The 22,116-nt window shown below is 49.3% G+C and overlaps 1 protein-coding gene across 6 annotated transcripts; it reads right to left on the reverse strand.

Annotated features, from left to right (window-relative positions):
* Window positions 1-613: 613 nt before the first annotated feature.
* Window positions 614-21,726, reverse strand: ncoa2 (nuclear receptor coactivator 2). 6 transcript variants are annotated; one of them, XM_061265594.1, is made up of 22 exons: window positions 21,528-21,726; window positions 15,610-15,688; window positions 13,604-13,709; window positions 13,305-13,477; window positions 11,851-11,954; window positions 11,075-11,252; window positions 10,103-10,294; window positions 9,762-9,863; window positions 9,295-9,435; window positions 9,069-9,216; window positions 7,744-8,986; window positions 4,963-5,164; window positions 4,643-4,822; window positions 4,377-4,553; window positions 3,714-3,846; window positions 3,473-3,641; window positions 3,022-3,324; window positions 2,707-2,787; window positions 2,160-2,616; window positions 1,330-1,510; window positions 1,100-1,247; window positions 614-887 (listed from the first exon to the last, which is right to left on the reverse strand). In XM_061265594.1, the coding sequence occupies exons 3-22, from the start codon at window positions 13,690-13,692 to the stop codon at window positions 876-878; spliced, it is 4,413 nt and encodes a 1,470-aa protein (XP_061121578.1). In that variant the 5' UTR covers window positions 13,693-13,709; window positions 15,610-15,688; window positions 21,528-21,726; the 3' UTR covers window positions 614-875. The 6 variants fall into 6 exon arrangements, with proteins under 6 accessions (XP_061121578.1, XP_061121581.1, XP_061121582.1 ...); XM_061265597.1 differs by having other exon boundaries at window positions 2,707-2,784; window positions 21,528-21,725; XM_061265598.1 differs by having other exon boundaries at window positions 2,421-2,616; window positions 21,528-21,725.
* Between the last annotated feature and the right edge of the window lie 390 nt (window positions 21,727-22,116).

Genomic DNA, 22,116 nt, shown 5'->3' on the forward strand with positions numbered 1-22,116 from the left:
AGCACTTTTTTTTGGAACAAAAGTTATTGTATGGCTGTGTCGACTCGACTGGTCTCGTTTGGTGGTGGTCTGCGCTAAAGGCAAGAAGCAAGAAGCGATATCATCTGTACACTGTATACATCGCGGCCCCGCCCCGCCCTGCTCTGCTTTGTACCGGATGCACTGAAAACAAAGAAATATGATGATGTCAGCAGACATCGACCCTCCCCTCGCTCAAAAGACAAAAAAAAAAAAAAAAGAAATCTAATAAATAGAAAAACCATGGTATCACTTATTGGTATATACAAGTCATTGGATTTTTGTTTTTAATTATAAGCTCATATAATCTCATAAAGTCTCGGATGCTACAAGGATTAAGCCATCTACAGGAATTATTCTTAGTAAAACAGAATCTATACAGAAAAATAAAACTTAATTTAATACACTATATAAACCTCAAAACGCTCTTTTGCTGTGTTGCCTGTTACCCCCCCTTCAGGCTAACAAAAACGTTTCTGAACAGAAACTTTTAAACAAAAATTTTAAACTTTTTTAAAACTTTTTGTCGTCATACAGTAAGGAAAAGCTTCAGAAAGGCAAACCAAAAGTCAGGTTTTCCTTTTTTTTGGGGGGGGGGGGGGGGGTTGTGAAATATTAACAATGAGATTGTAAATAGCCGCAGTCCGCTGAGAGGAATACATTCATCGGGGCGTGGGAGGGGATTGGGGAGGTGGTTTGCCCCTCGTACCCGGGGGGCCTACAGTAAGTCACACTACGGTGAATGCAGACAGAAGCCTGACTGTATTTCGTAATCTTTGAGGGCTGTTGGCTCGCTTACGTTCGTACACTTTTTGTTGTTTTGTTGTTGCTCCATCTCAAGTCCAACTCAATGAGAGTTAACAGTATTTCTGGAAGGGAGAAAAAAAAAAAAAAAAACTGAAGTAGTTGACTGCATAAACATGCACAGTAATGGGCAAAGGTTAAATAATTGACATAATCTAAGTGCCGATGTGTTTCTATTGTCTGACACTGGTGTGATTGTGTCCGCCCGCTGAAATATTGATGGGCTTTTACTGGCCCTGAAAGCATCGTGGAGAAGCTGCGGTTAATGACACCTTACCGGCTCTTGTCCCATGGAGGGCAAGCCGGGCGAGGACATGGATGCGACGCCCATCTGGCCCATGCCAGGGACACCGTTGAACAGGCTGCCATTATTCTGCTGTTGCTGCTGGCTAAACTGAGGGGACGCCTGCTGTTGTGAGAACATACTGCCAAGGAAAGGACCACAAATCACAAAAGGTGATTTTTGTTCCACAAAAATCACAAATGGTCTCCCTTTCCCCTCCCTACCTGCTCCCTGCCACGTTGCCCTGCGTCCAGCCATTGATGTCCGACGAGCCCTGGAAGGGGGTACCGCCCGAGCCCTGCTGCATCATGGGGGATTGCTGGGCGTGTGCCACCCGTGGGGACAGCAGAGGGCTCGGCGGTGCACCGGGACCCCCGAAACCACTCTCCGCCTGTTGGCTCATACCTGTAGTGACAGTTGGCGGGGGGGGGGGGGGGGGGGGGGGAGGTTGGTAACCGGGTCAAGGAGACAACACCAAAATGTGGTAAAAATGAACGAAATAAAAATGATCGTAGAACGTGTCATTCAATGCATTCGAGTGGGCATTCGGGATGTTGATTGCAAGCAAGGTCGGAAGCAATGAGGTTAGAAAGGAAAATGAAACAGCCTTGGATGGATAAATGTAGATATATCTGATTCATGGTAAAAGGCAACTTCCTTAGAAGAACTTACTGCCACACTAGAGCTGTGAAACTCTTTCTGAAAATCAGAGTTAAATGGTGAATTCGTGCTCATGGTTTGAAGAAGAGCTGGATTTGTGGAGTTAGGGCGCCCTCGTGTGGACACAAAGTGTATAACTAGCTAAACTATTAGAACCGGCATCCTTTAGGAATTAATTTGGCTTTTTGACGTCTCGACATTCCTGAAAGCACACACGTTTTTGCAAGCAAATGTATACTGTGCAAAAATATTTGTATTTTAGTGGTTTCAAACAGTCTGATATTCAATCAGGAAAGGTTTTTTTGGGGGGGGGTCGATCATAACAGCACACGATGAGGGTTTGAGGTGAACCACGTGTGCGTGTGGGGGCCGGCTGGGGCAGGGTAAGCAGTACCTGAGTTGGGAAACTGAAAGGCACTGTGCTGCATTTGGGGGCTGAGTACGGTCCCGTACTGTCCGCCCATCATGTTTGTGTTTCCCATCATCATCATCATCATCTGCTGAGAAGAGGGGGAAGGGGTGGAGCAGGAAGAGGAGGAGGTGCCATGCAAGTGCAGCTGGGGGTTGGCGGGGAGAGACGGCAGGCTGGGGGAGGAGAGAGGCGAGGGGGAGGAGAAGGGGCTGCTAGGGGGAGGTGGCGAGGCCAGGCCTGTACCGGTACCGTAGCTGGGCGGGTAGGGGAACTGCTGGGGGTTGGCCTGGGGGATCCGCGGCCCGCTCATGTTGGGCGGCAAGTTGAGGCCCTGCGCCCGCATGGCCATGCTCCGCTGCTGCTGTTGCTGCCGCTGTCGCAAGTGGTTGCTCAGCATCTCGCGTTGACGCTGCGCCAGCATCTGGGCATTGATGGTCCCCTGCGGGGAAAACCACAAGTCGTGGGGCCCATCTTCTCCAGCTGGGGGACATGTTGGATTGATGGAGCACCACTCTAACAGATGGCTTACCTGATTGGGAGCGTTGGATCTTAGAGGTAGGTTCACATTTGACACACTACTCATCTGAGTCATCATTGGCTGTCGGTTCTGCTTGGATGGAAAGGAAGACAAAAAGGAACAATAAATAAAATAAAATAAAGCATTTGTTGCAGCAAAGTTTTTATCCATCCATTTTCTGGACCGCTTTGTCCCCACGGGGGTCGCGGGCGTGCTGGAGCCTATCCCAACTGTCATCGGGCAGTAGGCGCGGGACACCCTGAACCGGATGCCAGCCAATAGCAGGGCAGTTAAGGAAAAATCAAACAATTGAATAGTCCGACTCACCTGCTGTGACTGAAGCCGATGTTGCAGCTGAAGGCGCAGCGTGTTGGGCTGGTTGGGCACCACCCCGCTGGGCCTGAGTCCCGCCCGGGCCTGCATCCTCATCATTGGGTAACCGGGACGCGGCGGCATCTGGCCGGCCATCGAGTGGAAGCCCGGCTCCTGCATGGGCGCGCCAGGGTAGCCCCTCTGCGCCATGTGGGACGGGGGCGGGCCAAACTGCTGCTGGGCGTACATGGGGGGCTTCTGCTCCAGCATCATGGAGGAGGGGTCCTGCGCAAACTGGTCCTGGTCTAGCGTCTGATTCTGTAAGCATAGCGGGGAAACATGAAAACTAAAATGAGATTGAGTAAAGCCACGTTTTGCACGGTCCACTTTTATTAATTCGATTTAGCGGATTTTTCGTGAAATGGCATTTTCAAAGTACAATGGCAGCTGGGTCTTTAGAAGTCACCTGTTCGATCAGAGCGGGGATGCCGAGCGCCCGGTCCAGCTCCTCTAGGCCGTCAAAATCCTTTAGCGCTGAGTACAGCTGAGACATGAGGGCCCCCTCGTCCACTGGACCCCCTTCGCCGAGGCCAATGCTGCACAACAAGTCCTCCTGAGGAGTCGGGTGCAGCGACCTGGGTAGGGGCGAGGGGGGTGTTAAGAGGACATGGGCCCAGACTGTGAATTTGCCAGGATTTTGATGATACCTGTTCTGGTTGACAAACGGAGTCTGCTCAATGGGCATCATGCTGTCCGGCCAAGGTGCCGTCTGATTGGGCGGAGCCTGCTGCTGCTGCTGAGAGAAGTGGCCGACCATACTCATGTCCATGTCAAGTTGGGCTAAATGGTGAGAAGAAAAAACAAAAATACTCTATAGGATCCACAGTTTAAAAAGTTCCTGACTGGAACAAGTGCTGTCATGATCAGTTTGTCTCTGCACTTGCTATTTTGCATAAAGCTAGAATTCCGTTGGCAAACTGCTGCGGTTAAGGGCTTTAAAAATCAACACATCATTTGTAGATGTGGTTAAAGAAGTGTTTATCAAATTCTGAGATAAATTACATTAATTGTTAATTTCCTTTTATTACTGGGAACGTTGACCCCGTTGCAGCTCACTAATTGCGAATTCACTTTGCTTGAAGAATATTTTGTTTTGAAGACACCACAAGATGGCGCTAAAGCACTGGTGAATATTAAACCGCAATTTAAGTCGTTAACAGGAAGGATTAAGCAGAGTGAGTGAGTGAGTGAGTGAGTGAGTGAGTGAGTGAGTGAGTGAGTGAGTGAGTGAGTGAGTGAGTGAGTGAGTGAGTGAGTGAGTGAGTGAGTGAGTGAGTGAGTGAGTGAGTCTCTGTGCTGGTATTCCACACCGTTGGGCATCATGGAGGTCTGGAGCATTTGCCGAGGTCCTGGCTGCCCTGGCCTCATGGGAGTGCCGCCCGGGCCCATCCGACTCTGGGCCAGCTGCGGAACCGAAGCTGAGCCCGCCCAGCCTTCCTGCTGTTGCTGCTGTATACCTAGCCGAGTAGCGCCCGGACCCACGAGTCCTGGATGGAGACAAGAGTGAGAGTTACTGTACTGTACATGAACATACGTCGAAAGCCTTGAGCGTGGGATTAGGATTTTACAAACACACCTGGGACGACCATATTGGCCTGGCTCGCCATCATGCCGTGTCCTCCCACCATGCTTTGCTGCTGCTGCTGAACCAGCGCGTATGGGCTGGTGGTCCTCATGGGGTACTGCGGCGTGGCGCTCATCTCCAGCGACACACTCCTCATCGGCCCGCCCCTGCCCGGCCGCACGCCCCCGAAATCTGTAACGTAAGGAGAATGAAGACTTCCACTGCTCAACTGAGTAACATACAAAGCAAAGATAATACTATAATAATACTAATAATTACTCGAGCATTTATTTGAGTGCGTGAAAGTACTTGTGTGCTTTGCTACTACTCACTGGTGGGCCCCATGCCACCGCTAACATTCTTGTGCTGCGGATGCTGCGGCGGTGTGGCCGGGCTGTTCTCTGACATCTGCAGGATGTCGTTGATGATGTTTTGCTTGTCCATGGGGCTGGGCAGCGAGACAGGCCGCGGCTCACAAAACAGCTGCGGCTGGGCATTCTGCAGGTCGTTCAGGATGTCGTCCAGCTCCGAGGACTGCGCACGGAAAGGAGAAGGAGATGGATGACACGTGTGAAATCTGAACACATGGATAGCAGTGAGATAAATAAGTTGCAAGTGCTACAAGTGGCCACCAGAGGACAGCACATGAAGACTCACTGTGAAGTGCACTACTGAACTGTTCTTAACAGGAAACTACCAAAATTAAACTGATGGGCAAATACCTCCAAAAGTCAGTTATACTTACAAATTGCCCCCAAAAAGTAACTTACTTAGAATTACTTTTACTAATTAGCTAGAAGGACATGTAATTATGATGATACTGTCTTAGGGGGGGATCTTTAAATACGTCAAAGGATTCTGGTTTTTGAGCAATTTTTAACAGACCAGTGGCATTGAGTAGACCAGAATATATACATTATTTCCAACACATCTACTTACAAATAACAAACCCAAAAGGATGTCGATGTGAAGGAATAAAACAAAACCTCGAGCCCACTTCATCATAAATAGGACCTGGTGAGTGACGTGTGCGTCAGCGAGCGGAGTCGGCCATTGTTAGCTTTGCTTAGTGTGATATACGTGAGCTAGTGTTTTCAGTCACTTTCCGGATATACGGGTGCGCTACATACAGTCAGTGTGGAGGCGGGGGGTGAGACAGTGAAAAGCCCTAATGAGGTCAGGAATGATGTAATGCTCCTGTACACTCTCACTTGTATGCCCCCCCTCCCCCCCCGTCGTTCACTTTCTACTCTCTCGGCCACGCCGCTTTTACACTTAATGGCTCCTGTTTCTATCAATCTCTCGCTGTTTAAGGCAGCAGTGTAACGCGATCCGCATCCTGCGCAGGAACGACGAGGGTACACAGCAAGAACTGAGCGTAAAAGGAAGAGGAGGAAACAATTTCAGAACCCATACTTGCTGTAAGCACGGGGGGGGGGGGGGTACATGAATGTGAATATAGTTTTTGGGTTGAGCTAAAATGATGTTATTTTAAAAACACCCAGTTTCAAAATATTTTGGACAAAAAAAAAAAGGAGCGTATTTTGACCTGGATTGGAGGTATCGATCACAGGTTGGATTTTAGTTTTGTTTCGATGACGGCAGTAAATTGCTATGTCGAAGTAGGAATATTGTGCAGTCAAGGAAGTGCTTTCACTCATTTGGTCAAAGTTGACGACAGTGGAAAATTAACACACACAATAATATTCCCCTCTGCCTTTCGCCACAAGTCAACTCTGCTCTGATTTCACATGTAGTCCTGCATCAATAATTCAGCTCTCAAACAATCGTGCACATTACAGGAGGATGTGTGTGAGGGGGGGGGGGTTGACACTAGTGGGAGCAGTGGGTGAGGTTAGACCCCTCCCCCCACCTCCTCCCCGCCCTCAAATCGAGTAGTCATCGTTCACACATGGCCGAGCAGCCATTCACCAGCAGCCCACTCGCCAGATAATGAAGTCGTCACAGCGTCCGTGACTAAAGACAACACACACGCAATGCACGCTGCCAGAAAAGGCAAACAGGCTCTAGAAGAAAATAATTAATTGAAGAAGAATCGGTGGAATTTGCAATTCTAAAAGTATTCTCAATACTGCATCGGGTCAATTTAAAGAAAACAATCAAACTTGGTTCTCGGGATGTTTTACAGGGGACGACTTTTCGCTCCCCTTATAGCCAATGCAGCGTAAAACAAAACATGGCTGCCGGCTCTATTTTAAAGTGCTTGCCTCCTCGCCACTATCACCATGGCAGCGGCATATGGCTCATCGTGCTCACTCCGCCTGCCGAGGCTGGGCTCTCCTGAGGCTATGTGCGCTTCCCTGTGTTTCTCCCCTCTTTGTTTCCATGCTACGGGGGTCCGACTATTACCCGAGGCCCACCGCTCAACATCCACTCCTTGTTTCCCTGTACAGTGGCGTCAGAGTATTGCCCCCCTTCCTGATGTATGATTTTTTTTCTATCAGTAAGCCCCCATTTTAGTGTGGAGGAGATGTTGTGCGCACTCCTGCAATAGGAGCATCGGCGATTGCATCACAGTAAGTATACTGCAAAAAAAAAAACATAGCAATTGAAATTTCACCAGCAAGTCTCTCCCTGTTCATTCCAGATTCCCTCCTGCCTCCCTCACATTCCCCATCCTTCCTTCCTTCCTTCTTTCTTTCTTTCTTTATTTCTGTGCCAGCCATGACCCGAGCTAGTTGCCAAACCCGCAGATTCCCGGGCCAAACGCGAGCAGGGATCAAATGGCCGGAGTGCCGCGGGGGCTTCGTCCAAATGTCACAGTCGTTTGAAGCGGGTGGGATGCAGCTTCCCTTTGCTCACGCCGCCAAACCAACTTTTAAAAAGATATCGTGCTTTTTGGTGGAGACAACTGGAGAAAAAAAGTGCCGACCGGAAGTGCCAGAATTTGACAAAGTGAGCGGCCGTGCAATGATTGGAGCGCTTCCATCTCACTACGGGCGGTCGGTGATCCGATTGCATGCGCTGCGTACGCGCACGCATCGGAAAAGAGAATGGGCGGGCTCTGGAGAAGGCGGTTTTGGACATGGGAACTCGACAGCACAAGCAATTAGCAGCGGACGCTAGTCCTAGTAACAAAAAAAGATACTAACCTGTTCAGCCCGATCGTAGCCGACATCTGGTTTCTCTGTTTTGACGAGCGGATGTTTGCCCCCCCCTTCCACCTTGACCTCTCCAGGCTCTAGCTTGGGCGCCTTGTCCTTCAGCCCGCCATCGTCCTTGTCCAGCAGGTAGCGCAGCAGAGCATTTTCCTTCTTCTTGGGGCTGAGCGGCTCCTGCTTGGGGGCGCCGTCTGTGCCGGTAGCACCCTGGCCCTGCTCCTGGCCCAGCTCCTTCCCGGTGGCCTCGGCGGTGAGCTTGGCCAGGTCCACGGGAGACGTGCTGTTCTGGAGCAGCTGGTGGAGAATCTTGTGTTTCTCTTTGAGGGATGTGGCATGCGTAGTCACTCCGGGTAGCCCGCTGCGGACCCCGGCCCCATCTTTCCCCTCGGCCCCCGCGTTGGGGGAGAGGGGCGTCTCCAGAGGTTCCGGTTTGGTGGTGAGCAGCTGCAGCAGCTTAGTATGGCATTTGCTGTCGTGAAGACGAGCGTGAGCGTCATCCTCACGCTCCTCTTTCGGGTCGGCCGGGTTGCTTTCCGTCGGGCCCGCCCCGTGGACCCCCTGTCCCGCTTCAAAAGAGTCCAACGAGCCTGGTCCGGGTCTCGGCACAGGATGAGCCCCCGATCCCGGAGGGGCGCTAGCCGGGGAGCCTATCCGCCGATCCGGAGACCCTAGCGCGTGCCCGTGACCGACTCCGTGACACTCGCTTAGGGCCTGGAGGGCTGACAGAGAGCTGCTGGTGTAGCTGTTGCCATGGCCGCCCGCCGCGCCGCCGCCCATTCCCACTGGGGAGGGAGAGTGGAGGCCGACGCGGGGGCTGGCCGCCCCCCCGGGGCTGCCGCGATGCCTGGGGGAAAGCATGCAGTTCTGCTGAGGCGGATGCGGGCCGCCCACCGGGCTGGGGCTGGCGCGGGAGGGACTGTTCATTCTCCAGTTCTGGCCCTGCTGCGGTGGCTGCATCCCCCCCGCGTGGCTGTGCGGTGGCGGGCAACCGTAGCGGTAGCCCTGCATGTGTCCCCCCATGGCCGGTGGCTCTCTGGGCCCGGCGGGGCCCGGCGGCGAGAAAGGCGTGCTGTTGCTGATGTCTTGGCCCTGAGGTCCTGCGCCTGGCAAGCTGCCCGGGGTCGGAGGAGTCATGGAGGGGGTGGAGGAGTTCACAGGCTTGGGAGCCATCCCCGCGGCCTGGGCCTGGGCAGCGGGACCCATGTCCTGGCCCATGCCACACATCGTCTGCTCCCTGGAGGCCAAACAACAACACACAGAACAGTTCAAACAGGTAGCAGTCATACGCAGAGAAATGTTTCTGCTCTTGGACATACCTCTGGAGAATATGCAGCGACATGTAAAGCTGAGGTTCATTGGTGGCGTGAGAGCGCACCAGCTTGCTCTTGGTGTGGGCCGACACGATGGTTCCGTCCGAGAGAGAGAAGCGGTAGATGGGGCTGAACGCCTGGCCGTGGCGAAGCACTGCAACAAAAAGCAAGCCTTATAAAATCACAGGCGTCGGACCGCTAACAAAAACGTCCCGCCGGGAGCAGGACTTACCTTCTTGCTGATGCCGTTTGGCAAAAGACATCTCGCCGTCGTTTTGCAAGTGAAAGCGTTGGATGCAACGACGCACCAGGTCCTCCCAGCCCGGCTTCATTGAGGCCCGCAGCAGGCTGGTGTCCAGTGAGGTTATCTTGCCTGAAAAACAGAACTTTTTTTCACTACCAATCCAGAAATTATTCGTTATGATTTTATTTTTTTAAATGTCAGTCCAAAGTCATAACATGAGGAACACCTGCTCCACTGTAATGCGCTTCAGCTGAGAAACCAGGACATGCCATCTGTCAGGCTAATGGATCTTGTTAAGACTGCGCTTGTGTACCCGATGCTGCTGTAATTGGACTAGCGCGTTAGTGTGGAGGGCACCACGTAGGCCGAGCGGGGTCTACGTCCGCCTCGCGCTTCTGTGGTTCGAACGTGTCCCGACGTCGGTAGAGTTGAATCGTATTGCGCTTTCTTGGTACCTTGTAGGTCTTGGCGTGTGGTGAAGCTCTCGTGCGTGGGCAACATGGGCCTCTCCTTCATGGGAACCCGGCGAGCTACGCAGATCAGGCACGACTGGAAGTCTGAGGGGAGAAGCCGGAAATGAGGACGTACGTGGAAGGATATGGAAAGCACGGTAGAAGGGGGGGGGTGGGGGTGAAATGCATGTTATTCCCAGGCACCATCATTAATGGAGTTATTAATGAGGATGGGGAGCAGGGCCCACCCCCGCCACCCGTCGTCTTTTATGAGCGGAAGTGATGACCTTTGTGCGTCAGTGAGTCAGACCGGTTTTGCTGGGTGTGTTTTTCAACTTGCGTACCGTCGCCTTCCTCCTTGATGGACTTGGGCTCCGACACGGCGAAGCACTGCATGGTCTCGTACTTCTGCTGCTGCGGCGGCTCGTGCTCGTGGGCCTGCTCGGGGCTCTCACTGTGCGGGTTGACCAGCATTCGGCAGTTGAAGGTGTGGCTGTTTCGCCTCGGACCCTCACTGGACCACGGCACGCCGTTCACTGGGGGGGCGGGAGGGGGAGAAAATTCAGTTAACTCTGATAGTGGTGGTAGGTTATAATAAATTTGCTACTGTTTTTTTGGAGCCGCTCTAAAGTTTGCAGTCAGGCTCCACCGAGCCAAACATGTGCGTCTCCTGGAGAACGCACATGCGACTCTAGCAAAGTCGCGTCCCACTCCATCTGCTGATCTCATTCGCTGCATTGATGATAATCTCCCAGTTATCTGGGACACAGCCCCACGCTTGATGCTTTTTTTTTTTTTTCCTCTTTTCTTGCCGGGTGCTTCTTCTCCTCCTCGCCACTCGCTCTCCCGCCCAGATGGCCGGGCTCTCGTCAGACCTCAATCTCGAGCGCCGAGGGGGGAGGGACTGACATAGATTGAAAATCACCTCCGGTGGCAAAAAGAAGCTGAAGTCAAATGTTATAAAAAAATAAAAAAATAGCTTTGCTCATATAAAATGAACAAAGAGAGTAAAAATGGGAAAGTCACACCCTTGATGTGACGTTAGAGGCACGAGATGAAATTATAGGAAGGGAGTCGCGGTTGACAGGGGAGAGAAACCCGAAAATGGAAGCTAATTAGCCAAAAAGGCAGCTTAGACGCAAGAAGAGCGCCGGCGGGACTTTCGCCATCCGGCTGAAGAGAAAATGAAGAATGTATAGATTGAGAAAAAGTGGAACACACTATCTGGAAAAAAGAATGCGTGTTGGAAACAATTTCTTGATGTTTTTTTTTTTCAAATTCTTCAAAAATAACTTAAAAGTGGAGCGCAGGCTGACCGAGGGACTTGGGCAGCAGGTTCTTGATGAACTCAGCGTGGTCTCCGACGTGCAGCACGCTGTAGACGCTGGTGTTCATCAGCTCCTCCTGGTTGTAGTGCAGGTACTGCGTCACGTTCTCCGAGACAAACACGATGTTGCCCTCCATGTTCACCACGAAGAAGAAGCCGTCCAGGGCCTGCGCGGGGCAGCCAACGACAGCAAGTCAACAGATTGCTTTTATTTTATTATTCATTTTTTATTATGTTTACATAAAATTTTGTTAATCTGAGAAGGCGTTTCCTCTTCCACCTCTACGATGACATTAATTGCCATTAGCCTAATTGTTTTGCACGGGCGCATCAACGCATGAAAACGTCCACGGACACTTCCTCCAAAGTCGAGCTCGGCTGAAAATAGAGCCGCGGCCAAGATCATCTATCGCGGCGAGATAAGTGCATTCCGTGTGAAGAAAGGCCACGGGCCGGACAAGTAGGGCACCCAGAAACGGAGTGAGCCTCTTTCCAGACAGCGCTTGCGTCACGCCGAGCCGGCCGATATGCTAATGTACGAGGCTCGCCTGCTCGCCACAATGGCAACGTTTCCAGAATTAACCTATATGCTTCCCTCTTAGTGTATCCTTTAAACGAACACAAGCTATATTTAGCCCCCACGAGTCAGTGTGCAGATTTGATGACGCCGGACCGCGGGAGCTATAAATAGCCTTCGACGGCACATATCCGACGTGAGAGAAAAATTAAATGAAGAGCGCCCGAGCAGGCTGATGCACACGGTACCTCCAGCATCATGGGTCCCAAAGCATCCTTGTCAATCACGCTCTGGCCCGTCGACGAAACGTCCGACTTCTGCACCTCCTCCTCGTTGGCGGCGGCAGCTTTCTCTGTGAGCGGGGAGAAGGTTGAAACAAAACCCCAAAAAACAAAAACATTTTGCGTTAGATCCTGTGAGTTTGGTTGTAATATTATAAGGAAAAAACCAAGCTTGAACTTGAATACATTTGTAACATTGAGAGATTTTGAGTGAATTGCATCACAATACATATGTATATATTTTTCTTTTACACGTTTCTTCACAATGCCGCCACTTCTTGCCCTCAACGCTCGCCGCCTTCACGAGCACTCACAGGCTTGTTTACGGATTAGCTTTATCGGTCGCCGGACTTTTTTCGGAGGCACGCTTCTTCTTGGGAGGGTTTGCGCTGACATTGAGCGATGGCTCCGTATAACCCGGCCATGCACTTGGCCCCCCGCTGAGGTCTCGCTGATGCATTAACGAGCCAAGAGATGAATGCGCCGCTCTGTGTGGAAATTGAAGACACGTGATTGGCTGCCATTCATGCGGCGATTGAAACGCCTCGTCGAGCCCAAAAAAGTAGGCGAGAGGACACGAGGTTATAAAACTTTACAATGTTAGTGCTAGTTTTGTAATTTTTTTCGCCTTTGCTGGACGATATTGTCATAATCCAAGTACTTTTCCTCCAAAAATGTTCCGACGTCAGGCAAAGTGACATATTTGAGAGTTCATCAAATTCATTCATTCATTCATTCATTCATCTATTCATCTATTCATCTATTCATCTATTCATTTATTCATTTATTTATTTATTTATTCATTCATTCATTCATTCATTCATTCATTCTAACACCATCAACTTGGATGGCTCATCGCGCGACGTTCAAGGGTGATTTTTTTTCTTCTCGTCTTTCGATCATTACGTTGCTCATGTTACATAACAGCTCCTGTCACATAAAACAAGATGACATCGCCGGCCACGTATATAATTAGAGCGCGCCGTGGTCCAGCTGGGTCTAAACTTACTCCAGCCATCTCCATACGCCCGGTCGCAGCAACAGGAGCATTTCAAACTATTTTTGGATCCAAATGCCTTTCTACTCCTTTTGATTATTTAAGAGAAAAGGCAATGTTAGGTGTGATTAAATACAACCATAAGGATAACGCGCGTTGGTTCTGAGATATCTTCAGGAGAAGCATCTGTGCAAATAATTGGGCGGCGCTGATTGATGTGCCCGATGTTCTGGCTCGGGATGGTGTAGGCCATGCTAGATTATGAGCGTTACATGATGAAGTGATGGAAAGAACATTAATCAATCCTAATGCTGTTTAGGACAATATTAAATTGTACGGGGCAGCTTCAAACACTTGGATGTGATTAATATTTTTTATCATAATGATTATTATTATCATCATTTTTATTATTATTAGTGTGCACCTTGCTCCTTGATTTGCCGGATCTGCTTGACCGTCTCCTTCAGGATGGCACATTTGTCGGGCTTGACGTTGAAGTTGTCGATGTCGTTGAAGTTGGCGAAGATCAGCTCGGCCAGCTCCTCGATGTATTTGTTCTCGTGCTCGCGGTTGCGTTTCTCGTTGCTCCGTTTGGGACTGAGAAAGAAGGAGTAAATCGTTCGAAAAATAATTTTTTTAAAAAAGTAGATAATTTGCTAATCGTAAACTAAAATGAATCGAGTTTTCTGAGGTTATTGTCATGTATTGTTGATCTGGCCTTACCTGGGTCCAAGGAGTTCTGCGGAACATTCTTTACGTTTTCGCGACTCTGCCCTGGCAGGGTCGGAAGAGTTTTCCCCGATACCGCTCATCCTCAACGCATATCAGCCTTTGGAAATGAAAAGATTGTGAAAATATTAAAATGCAGGCCTGTTACTTAGAATTTTTATGCTTTTTATTTCTTTTTTTCTCAAACTGCAGCATAATTTGAAACTGTAATGCAACACGATCAGCTACATGAACACTTTTTCTGCGCAAATGAGCCTTCGGAATGGTAATTTTGACAAAACTCTCGAGTTTGAGGTCAGGGCAACAACTTCCCCATTATGCCTTTCGCCAGCACACATGCGCTCGGCGCTGCGATCTATTCCAGCCATGGAAACATGACAAGTGCACATGCTTGCCTGCTGACTCCTCCTTTCTTACATAAGGCAGGACGGGTAGCACAATATAGAGCAGATGTAGCGTATCTTAGGCGAGAGAGAGAGAGCGAGAGGGCAAGAGAGAGAGAGAGAGAGAGAAAAAAAAAACAAGCTTCTGGCCTGGAATGGCCTACTTTGGAAGCAGCAAAAGGTGATTAGACACTCAAGAAGGGCAGCGTGTAGATGACAGATGACTCCAAAGGCAACGGCATGTTCGGCTCATTTATAGTGGGTTTTTTTTTTCCCTTTAAAATAAACCTCCCATCGCTCCCGTTGGAGTTGATGCTTTTTCCCTTAATGATGACGGCCGATTGTTAAATTCCCTTAATAGCTTTAAATGGCGCAAGTTATTCCCATTGGTCGGCCAAGTTACCAGGGGGATTCCAGGTGCCGATTGGCTGCGCCCCGCCGAGCTCGGATACGATTGGGTGCCTCCGCCCTCTCTCCTTGACACGGCAGTTAACGGCGGGTCGCTTGTACGTTTGAGAGCGATACGAGGGGGGCTCCCGCGTCGGAACAGGCGAGCCACGTCTCAATGACAAGGCAGACAGACAGTCTGCACGGGGCCAAGACCGCCGGTGACGACGAGGAAGTCATGGCAGGTGCGTGTCCTTGCTCAGACCGTATCTTAGGTATCACCAGAACCGACGCTCTGGGATATGGCCGGAGCCGTCCTGTCTGGCGATAGGGAGACGGACGGCAAGGAGCGAGAGAAGGAGCTTGCATGTCAGCGGAGAGATTTTGACCGACCTTCCATCCAAATATTTGAATGGTGGTTGGGAAAGAGGTGCCAGGAGCCAAAACTCACAGAAAGCATGTCGGAGGAAGGGGAGTCGGGGGAGGCGGGATCAAAACCCACTTCAGTCAAACTCTCTTCGTTGCCGACAGCTGCCGTTACCATGAAGCAGATGTTTCGCCGCGAGGTCACGGTCAAGGAAAAGAGAAAATATCGGGGAGAAGAAATTCAATTCATTCAATATCTTGTCGTAAGCTAACAGTGTTCGGCGGTGCCTAGGGAGAAACAATAAGCAGCCGTTTGGCAAATGGTGAACTTCCAATCATAAAACAAAAGAGGCTTTGAGCTGTTTAATGAACTTTACAGTCAAACCAAATATTCGTCTTCAAAACAAGCACATACATTTGTCTCGGCACAGTCTGCTTGAGGCTAGCAAACAATGCAAAACGCCATTGCCATGCTAACGGTTAGCATTGATAGCTGCCATTTTGGGTTTTACGGAAATATCACATCTGCCTAAGATGAAAGCAAAAAAAAAAAAAAACCTAGAAATGCTACAGGAGCCAACGGAGATGTGATGGAAATTTTAGGAAACAAGTTTCTTCGAATAACACTCCGGACTCACTCTTACACAAGAGTGAAAATGACAAGCAAGAAGTGAAAGGAAAAGAAAAACTTCGTGGCTTAATCTGATAACCAAAGAAGAGCCTTAAAAATCCCAAGGAGTCAAAATTACCTACAAATACGACCAGTTGAGAATGTGTACCTGCCTAGTGCCCAAAGAACGCTTCAGTTTTTGTTTCTGGATTCAGTGGTTGGCATTTAATCAGAGGTCCCCCTTCCCCCATCACCTTGGTTTCAGTGCGCAGAGTCCCTCAGGCCATCGCTGCGAGACGACAACATCAGGAAAGCGCCGAGCCTCGTCCACTTCTGCAAGCCAAAAGGCACAAGGGAAACCGTGATGAGTCAGCATATTTACCATGTAAAAATGCATGAAAGCAAATCTCGTATTTGGAAATAATTCAGAGCGTTGAACTAAATAAACTCAGAGACTTTAGAGCACAACTGGGATGAGATGTCTGCAAGGTCTTTTCATCTCCCAGGAGGGCTTGAAAAATCACATGGCGTGTGCCTTTCTAATCATGGTGCACAATTAATGAGACACATGGAGAAGTCATGTTCCCCTTTAGATAATTAGCAAATACAACTTACGAGCGGTACGAGAGCTCCGCCGGGGCTTTTGAAGACCATAATTGTGCCAACTAATCAAGTAAGTATAATTCCGCATTTCTCAGCCTTCCTCTTTTTACTTTCCTGCCAGGCGCTAAAGTTCTCAACCCGCGGAGGAATTTCCTCTGAGCTCTAAGGCCGTCACGTGCTCGTGCCCGATCGGCGGATCGAATGACAGGACAAAGGGAGGGTGTGAGAAAAAAATAAATAAATAAACATGGTAATTTCCTTCGTTGGGAAGCGGAACCAGAACTGAGGCTTTAACGCCCAGCTTTGGGAGAACAATGCTAATGAGCTAGCTAATCAGGTTCGGACGGGACAAAAGCGGGCTGAGGGTCGCGATGGGGCTAAACGCCACTGAAGCGCCGAGCGGGTGCCTTCTGAATTACCCGCTGATGGCCTTCGATTCAATAAGAATGAAAACACCTGATCTAATTGCTCTGGGTGAGTCACGCTATAGCTTCGCTTTAGATCCACAAACGAACGGCAATTCAGAGAAGATTAAATTTAGTTAGGAAGAGAACACGGCCGAGACGCCTGGCGTGGGCGTTTTTCGGGTGGGTACGTGCGTTCGCTGTCAATGACGGCAAACAAGACAATCGATCTGGGTTTTTTTCTTAGGTTCATGACTTTTTCATGCAGTAAGTCAATTTGTCTTTTGTCGTTGGGAAATCAAGCAACGTCACAGGAAAGAAAAATTGATTAAATAAACACAAATGAAATTTTTATTCTTAAAAAAAAAAAAAAAAATCTTATGGGGGTTTGAATTGTTGCACACACAATGACAAAAAAAATTCTTGTTGCTTCAGTAATACGACTTCAGTCCGCGACTGTGCTCACCATGCTGTTATCTGCATGTGTAAACACGGTGTGTGCGTGTGGGGGGGTTCAAAAGCTCGACAAACAAGTCTTTCAGCTCTGAATTTCAACCGAACTTTGTCTCCCGGGGCCCGACAAACTCGGAGCGCTCACTGGAAGGTATTTATAAACGCGTTGACGCCACGCCAGCCGATTTCAACGGCCGCCTCTGACGGCAACCCGCGCCAGGTGCCGGCACATCTGCTGCTCTGATGGCAGCTGCTTCGGCGGCGATATCGGGAGTCGACGTAGCTTATGGCGCTCAAGTTGAATGTCAGAAAAAAACGACAGCAAAAAGATCCCTTGGAACAAATACAGGAAGTCGTTGCAGATCTTGTGACCAGTCAGCACCTCGCCTCTTGCGCACCATTTGAGCGCCGGCCGCCATTTTTTGCCCGTCACACTTTGTATGGAAAGAGTTCCGGTTGAGGCCCGAGGCTGTGGTAGGAAAGGGAGGGATGTGTGTATGTGCGTGTGTGTGTGTGTGCGGGGGGGTGGGGGGGCTCAGCTGACACTATGTCACTGACTTGATTAACTATAAAGCCTGAAACGATCCTCAAGTGTGCGATAAGCAATTGTAAAACATTTAGCCGGAGGTCGATGGCATCTTCACGCTCGAACGTGGCGAGGACAACATTTTCGGGCATGACTTTAAAACCCCCGGCATGAGCTGATTAGGACCTGACGCTGGAACATGTAATTGGACCAGACAGTGGAGGGAAGCTGGGTAGAAAAGGAACAAGCCAAGCACGGCAGCTCTTTCTCTCTCTCTAGCAAGTCCCGTGCTGAAACAGAAAGGTCAGGTAGACCCCGATGACGATTTAACGTAAAAGCCATCATAGTCAAAATGGTTGTTGGGAAGTGCAAACAATGAGGGCCACCATGTTATGTCCTGCAGCAAGTACATTTTTCATCAAGTCAGAAACAGGACATGAGCAGATGGTTGATTTAAGGATAATATTCTATATCTTGTTGGCCCAATATGGAGAGAGGTCACAGAGAACCTGGTTCAATTCGGGAGACCCCCTGCAGTGGTGAGGAAAAAAAAAAAAAAAAAAAGAGTCGAGACAGCCGCGACGCGGATCTGTGCAGGAACACTGCTGAGTCAGCAGAACACCGGTCAGTTAAATCCCAAGGGGAAAAAAAAAACACGCACAAACCAAACGCACTCGCAAGCGCCGCCTCGCATTCTGGTGGCTTCATGACGAGAGGGTGAGAAAAAGGCCTTGCCGCGCATACCGCCCCAACCTCGGCCCTGCCTGCCAGTCTCCAGGTTGTCATTTGGCCGAGTCGCGCCAGTCCGAGTCCGGTGGACCCGCTGGCCGAACGGGAGGATTTTCCTCTCACTCCCCCTCCATCTGGTGCCAAGGATTCCTTGCTGTGCCAAGCACATGCTAGCACCGAGTAGCACAAACACAGTGTGGCGGAAGCAATTCACTGTCCTGTTCACTGTCCTGTGTGAAAGAGGCTCAAAGTCAACTTGACAATTTGACGGCATGGTAGGTCGCATCAAGCCTCTTTTACACTTTCCTTTTTCCCGGTTCGCTCTCTGCAGCCTCGTTCTCGTTCACCCTCCGTTCAAATCAAAGTAGCCGGCGGGCACATTCTTAGCCACGAGCTAGCACATCCAGCAGTATCATTTAGCTCAGGATCAATACGCACTTGGCAGCAGCTGACCTACATCGGAGCGCTTTGGGTCGCAGAGATGCAGGCGTCGGTCGGTGGCGAGGTGGCGCGTTACCGCTCTTGCTTTTAATGAACGATTTAACAAGAGCGACTGTACCGGTCCAAAATTTGACAGGCAAATAAAACGGAAGAACTGGTATCGCTGCTTAGTCAAGGACACCTTAACGGAGTCTTCGCTGAGCTTCTGTTTTAATCTTTAAAAGCAGGAGAAGATGGAAAATTCCATGCTAACCGCTAAGCTAACCTGTAAGTAGGGAAGCGCACGAGAAGTTGTATGCTTAAATATTTGTTGCAAGTTAACTGCTGTTAAAAGTGCGCCACGCAATTTCTGCTGATTGGCTCTTACGTTAGCTTTAGCAGTTATCACGGCTCCTCTTTATGCACATTTGACTGCCACCTGATTCGGACTTTTGGATTGCCGCATTCCTCGCGGGGTTCGTTCTGATGATGCATATCGAATCCATCTCGCCCTCTTTGGCAAAAAAACGACACCCACTCCCAATCCATGCAGATACTATAGACGGATGGGCGGCGTAGCTGATTCCAGGTCAGTTCAAACAACACAATGACGGAACGCCTCGGAGCGCGGTGGGGGTAAATAGTCTCGCCCCTCCTTTTTCGTGACGGTTTCCCATCAACAATTTCACCCCCCCGCCCCATCCTGTCGCTACTGTAAGTCTGGCCATTACCCCCGCGGCTCATCCCTCACACCCACCCAGGACCTGTCACACGGCTGTTTCCATGGCAACACCAATGCACAGACAGCAGGGTGAGGTGCCCGAGCTGATATCAGCAGGAGGGAGGGATGAAGGCAAGAAGGGAAGGAGGGAGGCATCCTGTTGAGAAAACACTGCGGCCCTTACACAAGGACTGACGGACGGATAACCTAACGCAATAAGCCGCGTAGTGACCACTGTTTGTTTACCGCTAAAACGCAAGTACTTGTGCATCCGTCTCGTTTATAGTTTCACCATTTGGTGTTGTGCATTAGCGCCACCTACAGGACTGGAGTTGACATTTACGGACGCGGCGCCGGAGAAAGCGGACTTTAAACCGATGATGATGATGAATTTCTATTTGCCAATGATTACAACATTTTGTCTTTTGTAAACTCAAACTAAGAGGCTAATACTGGATGAGAGTGCTGTTCAGGTTTTGGAAAGGGGGATCCAGCAAAGACAAAAAAAAAAAGTCAGCTTGGGCTGGAAAACAAGGGTCACATGATTACAATATCAGTCAGGTGATGCAACAAAGCTTCCTTATCACAGGGCAAAGGACACCGACTACTTACAGGTCGTAATACACACTTTAGTTTCAATTTTTTGGGGCAATGGAGGAAACACTAAATATTTATCTACCGATATGAGCACCGAATCTTTTGATAAATAAAATTTGATTTAACACAACGACAACAAAATTTAACATTTCTTTCTGACGCAGATGATGATTCGCCCATGTGTCAATCTGCTACGTAGAACTTCCTCATTGACAGTTTTTAGCCCACCATTCCAAACAAACCGTTGCAGTGCTGAAGTCCCTAGACCCGACTGTACTTCAGAAACAGATTCATCCACCATTTTGCAAGCTTAGCAGAATACACTTGCCCTCAACTTATGTCGTGTCTGTCCGTCTATTTTGACTCCATTGTCTGACAGAAGTCCATGACTCGTTTACGTGCCGGCAGCTGTGCAACATGTCATGTCAAGGACCCGTGTCAGTGACGTGACAGGACTCTGAGGTCTGGCGTGTCGTCAGGTGGGCACAGGGAAACCGCTTAACCGGTTCCTCGGGATGCATTCCGCCTGCATTAGCGGCATTGACAAGTCACTGCAAAAGACAACTGTGCATGTGTAGCCTAGAACCAGTCAAGCAGAAGGCCTTCACAAATACAGTCATCCCCTGCATATTCACTATTTATTATTCACAATTGCACGGCTGCACAGTTTTTGCGCTCTTTCTGAAACAAACACGATTCTGCAGAAGCTCTGTCGAAGTGTCAAGTAAGGTCAAATGTACAGTCAATGGTGCCAAGGAAGTATGTTAAAGGAACTGGCATCAACTGAGACAAGTGTCGGGAGGAGTTAAGTATGGCCAAAGTTGTTATGGAAGTCAGTGTTTTTTGGCATGTGCATGAAATTATCAACAAATCATTTCTTTTTTTTCTCTCATGGTAATGACATCAAATGACATTAAAATGTTTTGGGTTCAAACAAATCGGTACATTATAAAATAATTCATAGGAAGGCGTCAATTACGTGTGGTTTTCCACTGATCCGCGCGAATAACGGATTTACTGCGCACGTCCATTTGTGCACTCAAAAACAAAGCGAAAACCTGAGTTGCACAGCGACACCCGAATGCCTTTTCGCCCTAATTTTATACAAATCCCCCAGACTCACTCGCCGTCACTGTTGCCGAACTTGATATCGCGAAGCTACGCGGTAGTTCGGCTCCCCTGGCACAATTCGGCTGTGATTTCACAAAGTTCTGCGAGGTGAATGGCCGCACAAAATACAGGGAGAAAAACACATTAACCCATGGAGCTCGTTAGCATGCTAACTACGTTCGCACTGACCCAACTTCGTCTCGTACTCGCTGGCTCAGCAAAAACACAGAAAACAAACAAAACAATATTAACAAATATATCACCTATGTAACGGAGAGTATCAACAACCGGTTGCTTTTATAAATACGCCGTTGACAAACATGGCCAAATAGAGCCTGCAAGCTCTCCCTCTCAATGCGTTTTAATTGAGTTCGCCGGGCAGATAAATCCCCATTATTGACACCAGGGCTGGCCGACAAGCTAACCAAGCTAAAGCTAAAAAGGAGCCAGAGTACGTATCGCTCAGACCACCGAGATTGACGAGCTAGTGGAAGCAGTAGAGCAGGAGGAGGAGGTGGTAGTGGTGGTGGTGGTGAGTGCGGGGTTGCTGGGGCTTGCTTGTACCGGGAGTCGTTGACGGGGGGAAAAAACACAAAAATGCCCGCTTACGTGTTAGTGCTCAAGTCGTCCGTCCTTTTCTGGGTTAGATTCCGTGCGTCACAGGCTGAGCTGACCTTCGCGAAGGCGACGGTGGAACGACGTTAGCGTTGGCTAACTGTGCCGCCATGTTACTGCTGCGAGTCCGCAAGCCACCGCTGAGTGTTTATCTGGCTGGTGGTAGCTAGGCTAGCTTCTACCCCCTCCCCTCCTCATTCTCCCCCACACCAAAGCACATCACGGGGCTCCTCCAGCGAGGTGCCCCCCCACCCCTCATTTCAGCGTACTTCGCAATATTATTATTTTTTTTCTTAGCACAATTCTTACTTTAGTAGACGTTCATGCCATGCCGTAATTAAAAATGTGTCAAAAGTGTGTTTGAAAAAAGCATTTTGAAAAACGCATTCGGCATTAAATTACTTAATAAATTCAGTCAAGCATGTTTAATATTTCAATTTGATTTATTTTGGCTTTTTATTTGCTGATGGAATTGGCACTTATTCACTTAATTTACTGTCAATCATCTGGATTTGTATTGTTGTAAACTTGAGCAACACTGCCGTCAAGCGACCGTAATAGGAAAATGCTTAGAAATTACATT

This window comes from Syngnathus typhle, linkage group LG19 (genome assembly GCF_033458585.1).
Source record: "Syngnathus typhle isolate RoL2023-S1 ecotype Sweden linkage group LG19, RoL_Styp_1.0, whole genome shotgun sequence".
Taxonomy (NCBI): domain Eukaryota; kingdom Metazoa; phylum Chordata; class Actinopteri; order Syngnathiformes; family Syngnathidae; genus Syngnathus; species Syngnathus typhle.

Excerpts from the sequence above, each read along its gene's own strand:
- ncoa2 (XM_061265594.1), bottom strand. The coding sequence starts at position 13,692 with ATGAGCGGTATCGGGGAAAACTCTTCCGACCCTGCCAGGGCAGAGTCG. Across the intron at positions 4,554-4,642 it reads GGCCAATATGGTCGTCCCAG|GACTCGTGGGTCCGGGCGCT; the intron begins GTGTGTTTGTAA and ends GTCTCCATCCAG. Across the intron at positions 3,642-3,713 it reads CCGTTTGTCAACCAGAACAG|GTCGCTGCACCCGACTCCTC; the intron begins GTATCATCAAAA and ends GCCCCTACCCAG.